Source organism: Halichoerus grypus, chromosome 6, assembly GCF_964656455.1.
Source record: "Halichoerus grypus chromosome 6, mHalGry1.hap1.1, whole genome shotgun sequence".
NCBI lineage: Eukaryota > Metazoa > Chordata > Mammalia > Carnivora > Phocidae > Halichoerus > Halichoerus grypus.
The window spans coordinates 60,474,260-60,491,132 of NC_135717.1; the positions used below are offsets into that span (position 1 = coordinate 60,474,260).

The following is a 16,873-nucleotide window of genomic DNA, read 5'->3' on the forward strand; positions in this document are numbered from 1 at the left end:
TCGGTCAAAGACACACATTAAGTTTAATTCTTACATGTTAGTTCACTTCTGTGTTCCTTCAAAATCCTGTATTTGCTGATTGTTAGCACTACTGAGTTGGTTTGCAGGAAAGTAAGCTTTGCAATGATGAGAAAGAAAATAATCTGTAAAATACCCAGATCCTTTTTCTCCTTTAACACAGTCTTTGTTTTAAACAATAGAGCACAACATTTTTAAAAATTTTTAATTTTTTTTTTTTTTTTTTTTTACTAAGGCACATGACGTATAGAAATACTGAGGTACAAAATGCAAATTTCTGCATAAGACTTTTAAAATAATCATTTTGGAAAATGAAGGTGAACATCATCTTCCAGAATATTCAGCTTTTGGCTTGTTTTTTCTTTTGGACCAGTTCAACCAGCAACTTGTATCTAGCGATACAGTCTTCCTGTAGGAAGAGAAAAAGAGAGGTGAGACGGTTATTTCCACAAGTCAGTGAGCGTCGTGGGCTGAGCCCGCTGTGGCCTGCCTGCTGCCCGCGCCCCGCGTCTGCTGGCCCCGTGGCACGCTCGGTCCGGCCGCTCACCGGCAGACCGGGCCGCACGGGCGCCGCAGAAGGCCGGCAGAAGCCCTGCGCAAGGTGGAGTGTGAATCGCTGGGCTGAGGGGCCCAGGGCCACTGTGTGTGAGGCGCACCATTGTTACCATGATTAGGACTTTCAACTTGCTAACGATAATGATCATTTTTAATGTTTCACTGTATCATCAAATGGCCCCATCCTCTAGAACCAAAAAACTTGAGGCCAGGCATTCACGATTATCATTCTCATTTGGGTTTGCCTCTCCTTAAGGGGCTGCTGGGACCTTCCTGTGGTGGCCTCGTTGGAGTGTGCCAGACTCTCCCTCCTGCTTGTCCCGGCCCCGCCACATCCTCTGGCCTGTCGCCACAGAACTACCAGCTTCAGATCCCAGCTGCCCAGCTCTGCGTTCGTCCTGAATCCTCACCCCAAGGGGTGACAGCTACAGGCAGCTTGGGGTGAGGACTGAGGACCAACGCAGAGCTGGGGTGATGCTGGGGAGGGGCCTATTACTCTCATGTTCGTCACAGGTACTTTCCAGAATCCATTTCTGTTTCTGTTCAAAATAAACTCACCTCAGTGGCACTGGAAGCCTTCACTAACTTGAGGTCTAATGTGAAATGATTCCTGCCCCGTGGCAGATGCTTCGATCAGCCATGGACAGAGCATGGATGTGCATTCTCTTCCTAGGATTCTAGCTTAGGAGTGGTATGAGAGTTTCTTCTCCTAAGTGCCTTTTCTGGCTCCCCAAAGACTACTTGTATAGGGTCTTTGAAAATCTCAGCCTTTTCTTCTAGCTATGCTGCCCAGGGGTGCAGCCGCGTGCATGACACCAATGCAGCCCCAACATTTCCCTGAGGACAGCACGACCCGGGCTCTGGGCAGCACTGAGCCCGACCTGGCATGTGCCTCAGGCAAAGGCTCCTCCTTCAGGCCCAGAATTCCCAGCGGCTTGCAGGCCACTTACGGGGAGTCTCTCCATAGCAGGCGAGCCAGCAGGCTACCTCTCCTGGAACTGGTTCTACTGTCAAGGCTTAAAGGGAAACCTTGCAGGACAATAAAAGTGCTGCTTATTTCTGGTTCAAACAGGAGGGTTTCCAAACCCTGAGGCAATGAGTTTCTGAATGTTCTATCCTTAGAAATCCAGTTCCAGCTCCTTCATTTTAAGCCAGTGTCAATTCATCACACATGTAGATGCCTGTGTCCTGACAGATGCTAGAGAAATTCAGGGAAAATAATTACTTCTGGCAAACCAGTTGGAGAGGCTGGGAGAATCTGTGTTTCTCAAATAGATCAACTGCTAATGGTTTATTTTTCTCCCCGGGAATTCTCAACTTCATCATTTTCAAGTAGGTGATAGATAACTAGACCTGTACACACGGGGACATTCATGGCCACGAGCTAGATTTTCCAACATAGAATTTCAATTAAAAAAAAAATAAGAATGTAAATGAACATCAATGTGCCCAGAGGCTACTGAGTGATATAGGCACAGAAGGCAGAGGAGACTCGTTCTTTTGATTTCTCAGCATTCCTGGTGCCTCAGACTGAGAGGAGAGCGACAAGGAAAGAAACCCAGGAGACACTGTGTTTCAAGAAAGGCCCGAATGGGAAGGATCATACCACGAGTTCCACAACCCCGAACTGGCAGACAGTAGGCAAAGACTGGGGTGAGGGGCTGGCTTTCCCAGGGGCACCCCATCTGCCCGCCTGTCTGAGGTTTTGTTTGAGAACTAACTGCAGGTGTATTTAAGCAGATCCTAACAGCTGTAAACAGGGAAAAGAGTTAAGTATAAACAGTCAAGGCTCCAGGGTGCGCCGAATCCTAAATGCTGTCCTTGCTCGGACCCCCACCGCCGCCTCCAGAGTCTCAGGCGAGCCCGGGGCGGCTGCAGAGTCCGGAGGGACATGCCTGCAGGCCCGACGACCACGACAACATGGTCACCTACCACACACGCTGTCAGGTGAAGGCCGTTACAGAGAGAGAGGGACACATCCTGCTGACTCTGGTTTCAGGGAGCCTCTATCTGCAAGGGAGGGCCTGCCGGCCTGCAGAGCCGCTCCCACTGAGGAGGATGAGGGTGCGGCCCAGCCATCCCAGGCTGCTTTCAAACTGCCAGACTGGGGCGAATGCTCCAGAAGGTTGGCAGACTTGTTGTGGGTGAAATTTATGTTCTCAACATGGAATTTTCCCTGAGAAAAACCAACCGGTCTGTAGAATGGTTACCTTAGACTCTTGACCTCATTGATACACAACTAATCAATCCGGGGACAGATTCAGCATGCTGTCAGGAGAACTACACGGGAAGACCACTGGTAAATGAGATCGTGTGGGCAGCTGGGGACAGAAGGGTAGGAATAAGGTGAAGAATTGGGGGAGCTGGCTGCAGCTACTTCAGTGGTATCCTAAAACCAGTGCAGAGGCCTCTTTCTTTCCCCGCCTCACCCACCTTACTCTTAGACGGGACACATTTGGCTATTTTGTCCCAGCGGTCAGAGGATCCCTTTGGGTACTGCTGTAATGCTAATTCCAGAAGTTTCTGTTGACTCTGAGTCCATGGCTCCTCAGCAGCACGAGTTCTGTCTTTCTTCTGGCTCTCCTCATCGCTGGATTCCTTTTGTTCTGATATATCAAAGTCCTTCTGCCTCTTTCCTCTGACCTTCTCCTCTGGCTCCACCTTTGCTGTGGCCTCAGGCGGCCTGGCTGGCCTTCGCCTCCGTGGCCGGCTTTCCGGGACCACTGCCTCCGGCTCGTCGTCGTCCTCCTCCTGCTCGTCCTCCTCGTCCTCCTCCCCCTCAGCCTGCTTTGCATCGTCTCGTTGGGTGATGATGTCATCTGGCAAGGCCGTGGTGGCCTTGGTGGGCCTGGAATTCTGAGCTGTAGACCTGAGTTCAGAGAGTCTGACCATTCCTGTGAGGAAGGACACATCACACAGACGGAAGGGCAGGGTCAGGTCAGGTGACAAGAGTAACAACATTGCCCCCGACACAGCAGACAATGTGGGAAGGCCTTCTGTGTATATTATTTTACTTAATTTTCACAGTGTCCCAGAAAGATAGGTATCATTGTCCTAATTCTACAGGTGACACAAATCAGGCTCAGAAAGCAGCAGAGGTGGAATTTGAACCCAGTTCTGCCTGATTCCAAGTTTCTGTCCTTGCCAACACTTTGAGGGACAGTGGTTTATAAACAGTCAGGTTGTGACCAAAGAATGCAAAGAGCTCTTTGAGAAGGAATAACCTGCCACTTTTTAGGTAAGGAAGGATGTTCTTTACCATCCAGAATTGTTATTAATTCCATTAGCAAAGCTAAAGTGAATCTGTCAAACCTTGTGCAATGCTCACCATCTGCAGGTGAGCCACCGACTCTGTGGGACCCGCTCTCCACTCAAAGCTGCTCCTGGTGCCGCTGTGCCGCCATGTTGGACAGTAAAGGACAAACAGACTCTGTCTCCCAGGCATGAAGGCTATTTCAGAGATACCCCTGAATGTTCAACTACACAGTTCTTAATCTGTTCACACTTTTTACCCCCTCCACCGATTCTCTACCAAGATCCGTATCTGTGCAACAGTCTACACCACACTGCCTTTTCAAGAATACAGTTTTTAGGGCGCCTGGGTGGCTCAGATGGTTAAGCGTCTGCCTCCGGCTCAGGTCATGATCTCAGGGTCCTGGGATTGAGTCCCGCATCGGGCTCCCTGCTCCTTGGGAGCCTGCTTCTCCCTCTGCCTCTCTCTCTCTCTCTCTCTGTCTCTCATGAATAAATAAATAAAATCTTTAAAAAAAAAAAAAGAATACAGTTTTTAGAGAGTGTCTTGGAGGCAGGCTTCTTTCACACAGCTTCTCATTGCCTATTTCAGCCTCTGTGCTGACAAATAACCGTGACAGTGGAAAAGGAATCTGGAAATGCCCTCTTTCCTGAAGCTTGCAGAGCCCTGGGGATGACTTTCTGGGTTTGCTCACCTGCATTGCTCTCTTTGGGACCTGTATTTAAGTTCAGTTGGAAGGTGTTGGGAAGTATTTTCTTCCTGGTTCCAAGCAAACAGTACAGAGATTCTAGCAAAATTCCAGTTAGTCTGGAGGAAACATATTTTAAGAAACATAGATTCTTGGGAAAGCTGCCTGTCTATTCTGAAAGACTGCGCTGTGTGCATGGTGGTGACAAGGCGGACAGTGTGGGGAAAGTGCACAGTGCATTTGTGGGGTGTGCAGAGTGGCTTTCCCTGTGTGCCCCCTCCAGTCGATATTAGCAAGGCTTTTACAGTTGTTTAAACTTATTAACTCCATCTTAGCACCCACTGTGTGTGTGTGGGGGGTGCTGGACTGTTTTGTTGGTACCTGTGATTCGACCCCTTTTAGGGATATGACCGGTAGAGTTCATTGGCCAAAACTACTAAACCACTGTATTTGAAGTAGTTACTATAAAAAGGGATTTATTTTGAGGAAATCACTTTAGATTAGTGGGATGAAGTGGGTGATAACTCACCTGGGGAGCAGGTAACTGAATCCTTCAGTTGCTTGGCTTTGGTTGTCACCTGTTCCAAATTATAAAAGTAAAGAAAACCTTACTTTCCACATGTCTCTTGTAGGTCAAGTGACCTATTTCATATAAAGTCCATGTGAATGAAATGGGTTTATGGAATCTTAGGCCTGGAAGGACCCTCAGTCATCCATCTACTCATTTATTTAACCAACAAGGAAATTGAAGCCCAGAAAGATGAAATGGCTAGGTCCAAAATAGCCATGTGATCGGTGGCGGAGTCAGAACAAGAACTTGATCACCTGACAACTTCTAGTTCAACGCCGGTTGCATCACACTAGGCTGCTTTTCAAAATATACTATACAAACAAGTCATGTTTTTTAGTTAGGATTTGCTGAAAGAATATCTTTCTTCATCAGAGAATGTTATACCAATGAGTATTATAAACAGTGGAGAGATTTACTCTTAACTAATGTTAGAACATAAACATCTGTCTTTTCTTTGCATTCAAGAAACTGCAAGATAGAAGATTGACACTAGAGGAAGAAGCTCTTGGTGGAGTAGGGCGGTTAGACCCAAGACTCATGAGACCTTTACATACATGAGTGTGGATCCACAGAAATAATTTTGTTCAGCGGCAATTATTTCTTTTTTCTCTATACAAATGGTATCACATCATCAGTCTCATTCTATACTTTGCTTTTTTCATTTAACGATGTCTTGGAGATCTACATATGGATTTCCCTTTTTTTTCAAATTGAGATAAAACCTACATACAGTTCAATGTACAGATTTTAAATGTACAATTCAATGAGTTTTAACCCCCAAAAAAGGACCTGTGTAACCACTCTAATTATAATCAAATTATAGAACATTCCTATTATCCCAGAAAGTTCTCTTGTTCCCCTAATTTAATCTCTACTCTCCCACTGACAACTACTGTTCTGATTTCTGTTATACATATTTTAAAATACAGGGTCAAAACTAATTTAAAAAATTAAAAATAGTTAATCGCAAATGAATTTATCAATCAAGCCATCCTTTCCCTACTTATTTGGAATGGTGACTTTATGAAATGTTCCACTGTATACATGAACTATTTTTCTATATTTTGTGTTCTGTCCCATTAATGCATGCATATTCTTGAACCAGTGTTTCACTGCTTTAATGAAATTTGAAAGTAAAACCTCAAAAAGCATGATTGTTAAGAACTCAGGTCGACTTGTCTTGGTCCCACCTCTTATTAGCTGGGTAACCTTGAGCAATTTCTAATCCTTTCTCTCTGTCATGCATTACCCTCTGTAATATGTGGATAATACTAGTAATGCCATTTGCCTATTAAGTTGTAAATTTGAAATAAGCTCTTAGCATGATACCAAGCAGATATTAAAGGCTCAGTAAATACTACCTATTATAACTGACATGGATCACTTGTTTTTCATTCATACAAAGGACAGCATTAGAGAAAATATTTAAAGCTGCTTAGAAACATTCTTCAATTTTATTCCCTACCTTCCTCTCTCTTTCCAGATGACCTTGTTTCTTATTTAATGTAAAAAGGAGATTCTCCACCATGAGCCTCCTTGCCTTCCAACTGCCCCAGCTCAATTGCATTGCCATATATCCTTCCTATCTTTTATCCCAATTCAAAGGAAGAAATTATCTTCCTTCCTCTTGAATTTTCGCAGAACTACGCTCCATCTATGAGTTTCCTTTGCTTTCATCTTCAGTTTTTCCCTGTCCATCAGATATGTCCCATAATTCTTCACTCAAGTGGCCTCCACTCTAAAAGATGATCTTCCCTTAAGTTGTCTTTTCTACTCCACTTGGCTTTCTTTCTCCGAATGTTCCTTCACTGCCTACTGTCCCCCCCCACCCCAAATATAATGCTCCCCACCACTCTGTCCTTGCCATTCATCTGTCCTTTCTATTTTCTCCTTTGGTATCTCATACCACTGTTCAATATTACTTTAGAAAAGGAATGCTTAACCTGTATCTCTGGCCCTGACCTCCAAGGATGGAACAGCAGTGTCATAGAAATTGACCATATAGCAACAATGGATCATCAGATCGAAAAGGACTTCATCTATATAACAATAAGCTTTCTTTGTCCCAAGCATTGTTCTAAGATACCTGTCTGTACACATATTCCCCACAGCAGTCATATTAGGTAGGTATACAATTATTATTCCCATTTTACAGAATCCGAGGCCCAGGGGGCATAAATAACATGTCCAAGATTAAAAGGCTAATGAGTAGCTGAGCCCAGGCAAGTTGGGTTCTAAAATCTTTGCTCTCAATCACTATAACATACTGCCTTTGGAATCCAAATCTCTTACAGTTGAAGAAATGGCCCATGTTCTCTTTCTGCGATGCTATGTGGCTCCTCTCTTTAACTGCCACTAAATCTCTTATTTAGAGGTCTCCTAGTTCCTCAAACTAAACTCCTCAACTTCTCTGCTTTTGCTTCCTTTTCGCGATAGTGCTGTCATCCCAGTCACCTAGGCTCATAACCTAACAGTCAGGTTTTGGACTTTTCTCTTACTCCCCAGCCAGCTGCCACATGCGCCACAATGTCAACCCCATCTGTTCCCTTCTCTCACAACTTGCCACCTCCTGTGTTAGTTCTTCATTCTCACTTGACTGAACCACTAGAATAGTCTTCTAACTGGACTCCTACTTACTACTAATTTTTATAGAATAACACCCTTAAGGCAGAGTTCTGATCAGATTCCTTTCATGGCTCATCACCGATTGTATAATATTTAGTTCTTGTTTTAAAAAAGATTTTATTTTATTTATTTCAGAGAGAGAGCGAACACACAAGCGGGGTGGGAGAGGGACAGAGGGAGAGGGAGAAGCAGACTCCCCGCTGAGCAGGGAGCCCGACAGGGGGCTCAATCCCAGGACCCTGAAACCATGATCTGGGCCGAAGGCAGACGCTTGACCGACTGAGCCACCCAGGCGCCCCTTAATTCTTAACCTGACATGCAAGGAGACCCACAATTTGATCTATTCTCTTTTTTGTAGATAGCTTTTCTTTGAGCAGAACTGAATAATTAATGCTTCCCCAGATAGTCAGAAATTCTCTACCCTGTACTTTTGCTCATTGTTAACATTGCCTGAAATGATTTTCCTTTCATCAAACCTCTTCTTAAATATCTGTCTAGAGGCAAACCATCCTTCAACGTACTCTAAAGTATGACTTTCTTCTTGACGACTTCCCTGATGTTCACTACCAAGGTGACCAATTCTGGTGACAGTCCCTCTTCTCTCTCAATTCCTATTATTTTTTCTAAGATTTAGTCTTTTTATATTATCATACAATAAAATTATCTTTTTCTCTTTTGTCACATAGTTCTATGAATTTTAACTCACTTAGAGATTCAACTACCATCACATACAGGATGTTGAAATAATTCTTTTTTTATTGCATCTTGTTTAACAAAATATTTTGGACATTACTGCAGAATAGTACAAAAGATCTCCCTTGTTCTTTTTTTTTTTTAAATAGCTTAACTGAGGGACGCCTGAATGGCTTAGTTGGTTAAATGTCTGCCTTTGGCTCAGGTCACGATCCCAGAGTCCTGGGATTGAGCCCCATGTTGGTCTCCCTGCTCAATGGGGAGTCTGTTTCTCCCCCTCCCTCTCCTTCTGCACACTCCCCGCCCATGCTCTCTTTCTCATTCACTCTCTCCCAAGTAATTAAATAAAATCTTTAAAAAATAGCCTAATTGAAATATAATTCATATACCATACAATTCACCCACTTAAAATGTCCAGTTCAGTGGTTTTTAGTATATTGTTATGTACAACCATCATCATGGCCAACTTTAGAACATTTTCATCACTTCAGAAAGAAACTTTATACCCTTTAGCTATCATCCTCCCCATCCCACCCCATCCCTCACCAAGCAATCACGAATCTACCTTCTGTCTCTATAGATTTTCCTCTTCCGGACTTTCATATGAATGGAATCATATAATGTATGGATTTTTGTGGCTGCCTTCTTTCCCTTAGGGTAATGTTTTCCAGGTTCATCCAAGTTGTGGTATATATCAGTACTTCATACCTTTTTGCTGAATAATATTCCACTGTATGAATGTACCACATTCTGTTTATCCATTCATCAATTGATAATCATTTGCGTTGTTTCAATCTTTTGGCTATTATGGATAATTTTGTTATAAACATTTGTGTATAAGTTTTTGTTTGGGCAAAATGTTTTCATTTATCTTGGGTATATACCTAGGAGTGGAACTGTGGAGACATATGGTAACTCTATATTTAACTTTTTGAGGAACTGCCATACTGTTTTCCAATATGGCTGCACCATCTTATATTTACACCAGCAGTGTATGAGGCTTCTGATTTCTCTACATCTTGGCAAACATTTGTTATGGAAAAAAGTTTGTCATCAAACTTTTTGATTCTAGTCATCTTAGTGGGTGTGAAGTAGTATCTTGTGGTTTGATTTGCATTTCCCTAGAGACTAATGATATTGAGCATTTTTCCATGTGTTTATTGGCCATTTGTAGAACTTCTTTGGAGAAATGTTTATTCAGATCCTTTCTCCATTTTTTATTTGGGTGATTTCTTCTATCGAGTTGTAAATTTTGGATATAAGCCCTTTATCAGATAAATGATTTGCAAATATTTCCCCCATTCTGTGGGTTGTCTTCACTTTCTTAATGGTGTCCTGTGAAGCAGGGAAGTTTTTAAATCTGATGAGGTTCAATTGATCTAATTATAGTTTTAGCTCTTACATTTAGGGGAATATTGCCATCATGATAATTAATACTTCTGATCCATGAACAGGGGATATTTTTCCATTTGTTTTGACCTTCAATTTCTTTCAACGATGTTTTATAGTAGTTTTTAAAGTTTGTACTTCTTTTGTTAAGCTAATTCCTAAGTATTTTGTTCTTTTTGATGCTATTATGAATCAAATTACTTTCTGAATTTAATTTTCAGGTTGTTCCCTGCAGGTTTATAAAAATAAAACTGATTTTTGTATATTGATATGTATCCTCCAATCTTACTGAACTCAGTAGCAACAGTTTTTTAAATTAATTCCTTCGGATTTTGTATATATAAAATCATGTCATCAGCAGACAGAGACTGTTGACTTCTTTCTTTTCAATCTTATTTCTTTTCTTGCCTAACTGCCTTGACTAGAACCTCTAGTACAATGTTGAAAAAGTGGTGAGAGCAGGCATCCTTCTCTTATTCCTTATCTTAGCAGGAAAGCATCCTCTCTTACCCTAGTAAGCATGATGTTAACTGTGGGTTTTTAGTAGATGCTCTTTATCAGGTTGAGGCACTTCCCTTTTATTCCTAATTTGTTGAGTATTTTTATCATGCAAGGGTGCTGGATTTTGTCATATGCTTCTATTGAGATGATCTTGTGATATTTGTTTTTTATTCTATTGATACAATGTATTTACAGTAATTGATTTTCAGATATTGAATCCACTTTGCATTCTTGGGTTAAATCCTGCTTGATCAGGGTATAAAATTATTGTTATAAGTTGCTAGATTCAGTTTGCTGTATTTTGTTGAGAATTTTTGCATTCATACTCATAAAAAAAATTAGTCTGTAGTTTTCTTGTCATTTTTGGGTTTGGTATAAGGATAATACTGGCTTCATAAAATGAATTAGGAAGTATTCACTCTCTTCTATTTTTTGGAAGATTTTGTGAAGTATTGGTATTCTTCTTTAAAGGTTTGGTAGAACTCAGTGGTGAAGCCATCTAGATCCGGGCTTTTCTTTGTAGGTAGATTCTTTTATTACTAGTTCAATCTCTACACTTGTTATAGATCTATGTCAATTGTCTATTTCTTCTTGACTGAGTTTTAGTAGTTTGTCTTTCTAGGAATTTGTCCATTGCTGTAGATTCCCCTCCATTGCTTTCTTTTGTATAAGTGAGTATTTTCTAGTGTAGCTTTTTAATTTCTTTAATGATTTTTTACTATATTCTCTTGAGATTTTTTTTTTAGAAGTTCCAGGGTTTACCATATACATCTTAACTTAAGAAAATCAGCCTCAGATCTACATAAACTAAATTCCAGTGATAAAAATAAACATTACTTTTATGTAGCTCTATTTCTTTTCCCTCCAAACTGTGGTATAATCATTATATACACTGTATTTATTCATGTTATAAATCCAACAATATATTATCATAATTATTACTTTATTATCTATAGTAGTTTACTCAGCCCAATACAGTTTTGCTCCCACCTACCTCCTTTGTGCTCTTATTGGCAAATATATTATACATATATCATCTTTCTATATGTTAATAGGCCAAACAAAGCATTATATATCTATTATACAATTGCTTTTTAAATTACTTAGGAGGAACAAAATATACATTTCTAATTGTCTTTTATAATTCCCTAATTACCTTTATTGGTTGTTTTTTCATGTGGATTTGAATTACCATGTGGGATCACTTGCTTTCAGACTGAATGACTTCAGTGTTTGTTCATCTTGAAAAGTTTTTATTTGGCCCTCATTTTTGGAAAAATAGTTTTGCTAGATATAGGATTCTTGGTTGGCAGGTTTTTCTTTGAGCACTCTGAATGTTATTCCACTGCATTCTGGTCTCTATTGCTTCTGCTGAGAAGTCAGCTGTTAATCTTTTTGGGTGTGGGAGGGAGAGGTTTCCTTGTAAGTGATGAGTCATTTTTCTCTTGCTGCTTTCAAGATTTTCTCCCTATTTCTGGCTTTCAGCATTTTAATTATATGTGCCTTTTGTAGATATCTAAGGTTTCCCTATGCAAATTCACTGAGATGTATAGGCTAGTGTTTTTTTAAAAATTTGGAAAGTTTTTACCCATTATTCTTTGGATATTTTTTCTTTTCTGTCCTTCCAGTAGTCCCATTATGCATATGTTGTTGTGCTTAATGGTATCTCATATTTCTCTGAAGCTCTGTTTATTTTTATTTTTCCCCTCATTTTTCAGCTTGAATAGTCTACATGGACCTATCTTCAAGTTTGCTAATTCTTTCCTCTGTCAGTTCAAATTTACTTGGAGCCCTAGTCTCTAGTGAATTTTTAAAAATTTTAAGTATTATACAATCCCAGAATTACCACTTGTTTCTTTTTCAAAATAATTTCTATCTCTTGATTGATATTCCCTGTATGATGTACACTCTCATCATACCTTCCTTTGTTTCTTTAATCATGCTTTCCTTTAGTTCTGCTAAAACATATTTATATTGGCTACTTTGAACTCTTTTTTTGTTAAATCTAAATCTGGTCATTCTCATGGGCAGTTTCTGTTGCCTTCTGTTTTTCATGGTTTCTTGGTTTTTCCATGGCTCATTATTATTTTTTTTTAAGTTTTTAAGTAATCTCTACACCCAGTGTGGGGCTCGAACTCATGACCTGAGATCAAGAGTCCTATGCTCTTTTGACTGAACCAGCCAGGTGTCCCCAAGGCTCATTATTTTCATTGTAAACCAAATATTTAGATAATATATGGCAGCACATCTGGTTACTGGTTTCCCCTTCCTGTCCCCTCCACCCTCACCCCCCCATCACACTTATTATTGTTATTTGCATGTTTGTTCAATGGATGGCTCAATTATTTTAGTGAAGTCTATGCCCCTCTGTCCCCTACAATGTTAAGCCTTTGATGTTGCTCCTCAGGAAGGTGCAGGTATGGACAGGCCTGGTAATTTTGGATGACAGTGGTATTTGCAGGACTCTCTTCCTCTCTCTATCTGACCACACTGAATGTTAAACACCACTAATTGCTGACAGGTGCTCTACTGTTTACAAAATGCCCTGGGACATAAATTGCTCAACAAATGAGTCAAATCAAATTGTGGCTCCTTTGAAGGAAAGTTTCTGAGGTCAGTGTTTGATATTTGTTTTGACTTCAGGAGGGCTCCCAGAGAAGGTACTGGTGAATTGGTTTGAGAATACCTGGTTAGTTACTCCTTGTATTGACAGAGAATTCTGAGTTCAAAATCTGGCCTACCATACAAAACAAATAGCTGCTATAATCTGAGTCCTTGAGATCTTCAGCATCAAACAATAAAACTAATGGGATGTCACCATAATCATCTTTGGACCATACTTTTCTCCCACTTAAAAGGCAACTTAGAACTTACTAGAAAAAAGCAAAGCACAACTGATTAATTTTCCAATTCTATGTGGTAAAGTAATTCTTTTAATATTCTGGCCTCTTTGTCAACTTCATATTTCCTGGTGTCATAAAATGGTTGTATCACAATGAGAACTGCAAATGATCCTTTTTTCTTGAGAATTTCTCCTTTCATTTGTTTTTTGTCTCAGGAGAAAGGATGTATATGGCAATAATCACAAAATATTTGTTTTGGGGGCAAGTTTGGCATCCTCAGCATATTATTTATGATTCTAAGCAGATAAAGATATTTCTAAACAAGTGATGGTCTAATATAAAGCTTAATAAGGCTAGGGTGCCTTGAGTGTGACAGCATGTCACTTTAGGAAATGAAAATCATCTCTCAGTAAGTATGATCCTCACCAAATCCAATTTTTCCTATGGATCTAGATGACTTCAATTACATGGATGTCGATTTTTTTGTTTTTGTTTTGTTTTTTAGATATAGTTGACAAAAGTGTGATAAAATTGTAATAAGATATTTAAAGTGCACAACATGATAATTTTATATTTATACACACTGTGAAAAGAATTCCCCCTACTGAGTTAATTAACATATCTATCACCTCATACATTCATATTTTTTCCCCTTTGGTGAGAACATTTAAGTTCCACTCTCTTAGCAAATTTTAATTATATACCACAGTGCTATCAACTATACTCACCATGTTATACATTAGATTCTCGGACCTTATTCAGCTTGTAACTGAAAGTTTGTATCCTTTTTCCAACCTCTCCCTATTTTCCCCACCCTCAAGCCCCTTTTCTATGATTTGTTTCTATGAGTTTGACTTTTTTTTCCTAATTGTATTTTTTTTTTAAATTAGTTTCAGAGGTAGAATTTAGTGATTCATAAGTTGCATGTAACACCTGATGCTCATTACCTTAAGTGCCCTCCTTAATGCCCATCACCCAATTATCCCTTCCCCCCCACACCTCTCCTCCAGCAACCCTCAGTTTATTTCCTAGAGTTCAGTGTCTCTTATGGTTTCCCTCTCTCTCAATTCTCATTTTATTTTTCCTTTCCTTCCCCTATGTTCATCTGTTTTGTTTCTTAAATTCCACATATGAGTGAGATCACATGGTATTTGTCTTTCCCTGACTTATTTCATTTAGAATAATACCCTCTAGTTCCAACCATGTTGTTGTAAATGGCAAGATTTCATTATTTTTGATGGCTGGGTAATATTCCAGTGTGTGTGTGTGTGTGTGTGTACACCACATCTTCTTTATCCATTCATCTGTTGATGGACATCTGGGCTCTTTCTATATTTTGCCTATTGTGGACATTGCTGCTATAAACATAGGGGTACATGTGCACCAATCACTATGTTTTGTTTTGTTTTTTTTTTAAGATTTTATTTATTTGACAGAGACACAGCGAGAGAGGGAACACAAGCAGGGGGATTGGGAGAGGGAGAAGCAGGCTTCCCGCTGAGCAGGGAACCCGATGCGGGGCTCGATCCCAAACCCTGGGATCATGACCTGAGCCGAAGGCAGATGCTTAACAGTTGAGCTACCCAGGCGCCCCCAATCACTATGTTTGTATCCTTTGGATAGATACCTAGTAGTGCAATTGCTGGGTCCTATGGTAGCTCTATTTTTAACTTTTTGAGGAACTTCCATACTGTTTCCACAGTGGCTGCACCAGTTTGCATTCCCACCAGCAGTGTAAGAGGGTTCCCTTTCTCTGAATCCTGAGTTCAGCTTATTTTGGCTGAAAATTATTCCACTGTGTGTGTGTGTGTCTACACATATACATATAAAAATCACATTTTCATTATTCATCTGACAGACACTCCGGTTGTTTCCATACCTTGGTTAATTGTGAATAACGATGCTATGAACATGGAATACAGATATCTCATCAAGATAATGATTTACTTCCTTTGGACATATACCCAGAAGTGGGACTACTGAATCATATGGTAGTTCTATTTTTAATTTTTTGAGGAATTTCTATACTGTCTTCCAGAGAGGCTGTACTAGTTTACATTCTCATCAACAGTGTGCAACTGTTTGCTTTTCGCCACATCTTCACCAGCATGTCTTGTCTCTTTGATAACAGCCATCCTAACAGGTGTGATGTCTCATTGTGGTTTTGATTTATATTTCCTTGATGATTAGTGTATTGGACCTGCTCATATAGCTGTTAGCCATTTATATATCTTCTTTGGAAAAACGTCTGTTTAGTTCTTTTGCTCAGTTTTTAGTTTTTTGTGTTTTTCTTTCTTTTTTTTTGCTATTGCATTATAGGAGTTCCTTATATATTTAAATATTAACTCATTATTGGATAGGTGGTTTGCAGATATCTTCTCCTATTCCATAGATTTCTCTTTTGTGTTGTTTATGGTTTCCTTGCTGTGCTGAAGCTTTTTAGTTTGATGTAGTCCCACTTGTTTACTTTTGCTTTTGTTGCCTTTGCTTTTGGTGTTAAATCCAAAAAATCATCACTAAGATTGATGTCAAGGGGCTTACCCCCTTTGTTTTCTTTTAGGAATTTTATGGTTTCAGGTTTTATGTTAAAGTCCTTACTCCATTTTGAGTTGATTTTTGTGTAGGGATCCAATTTCATTCTTTTGCATGTGCTGTTCAGTTTACCCAGCACCATTTATTGAAGGGACTGTTCTTTCCCCCATTGTCCCCATAATCTTTGTCAAAGATTAGTTGACCTTGTATGTGTGGGTTTATTTGTGGCCTCTATTTTGTTCCATTGATTGGTGTGTCTGTTTTTATGCTTGTACCATACTGTTTGATTACTACAGCTTTGTAATATAGTTTGGAACTGAAAGTGTGATGCCTCCAGCTTTGTTCTTCTTAAATTATTTTGGCTATTGGTATTCTTTTGGGGTTCCATACAAATTTTAGGATTATTTGTTCTATTTCTGTGAAAAATGCCATGGAAATTTTGATTGGGATTATATTGGATCTGTAGATTGCTTTGAGTAGTATGGGCATTTTAATAATATTCTTCCAATCCATGAGTACAGAATATCTTTCATCAATGTTTTATAGTTTTCAGCATGCAGGTCTTTCATCTTCTTGGTTAAATTTATTTCTAGTAGTTTATTTTTTTGATGCTATTGTAGATATAATTGTCTTAATATCTTTTTCTGATATTGTTTGTATATAGATATACAAAAATCATATAGATGTGATTTTTGTATATTGATTTTGTATCCCGCAACTTTAGTGAAATAGTTTATTAGTTCTAACAGTTTTTTTGGTGGAGTCCTTAGGGTTTTCTATATATAATATCATGTCATCTGCAAACAGATGACACTGGAGGTGACATGGTCATCACCAAATTTGTTTCTCTCCTTTAGATCTAGATGACTTCAGTAACATGTGTGCCAATTTAGTCTTGAATGTTTAGTGTTATTTTTCTCACATATTCCATAATGAAGATTTCAGTTACTCATTCTGCTTTTATATCATGTGTAATTGTAGAAGATATGGTCTCTGACTTAAAGGTAGGTTGTGTCAAGCTATATTCAAGACTTTTTACTAGCCTTCTCTTGGGAGAAGACATATATTTCCACACAGGTCTCACACAGATGAGGCTTCTCTTCTTCTTCAGTATCTGAACAAATATTGTGGGCTACTGTCTAAGGTAGGCATTTGGATAACACTCTGCTACATGTGTTTTAACAGTTACATGAATCGTAGAATTG

General features: G+C 39.7%; 1 protein-coding gene across 1 annotated transcript in view; it reads right to left on the minus strand.

Annotated features, from left to right (window-relative positions):
• Positions 1–292: 292 nt before the first annotated feature.
• The window catches only part of DNAJC1 (DnaJ heat shock protein family (Hsp40) member C1), a 233,776-nt gene continuing 217,195 nt past the window's right edge, over positions 293–16,873 (minus strand). The window contains exons 10-12 of the mRNA XM_036082728.2: positions 5,044–5,092; positions 3,007–3,467; positions 293–427 (exon numbers count right to left, since the gene is read on the minus strand). Of these exons, the coding sequence (XP_035938621.1) occupies positions 359–427; positions 3,007–3,467; positions 5,044–5,092 (579 nt within the window). The 3' untranslated portion in view covers positions 293–358. The remainder of the gene's footprint in view (positions 428–3,006; positions 3,468–5,043; positions 5,093–16,873) is intronic.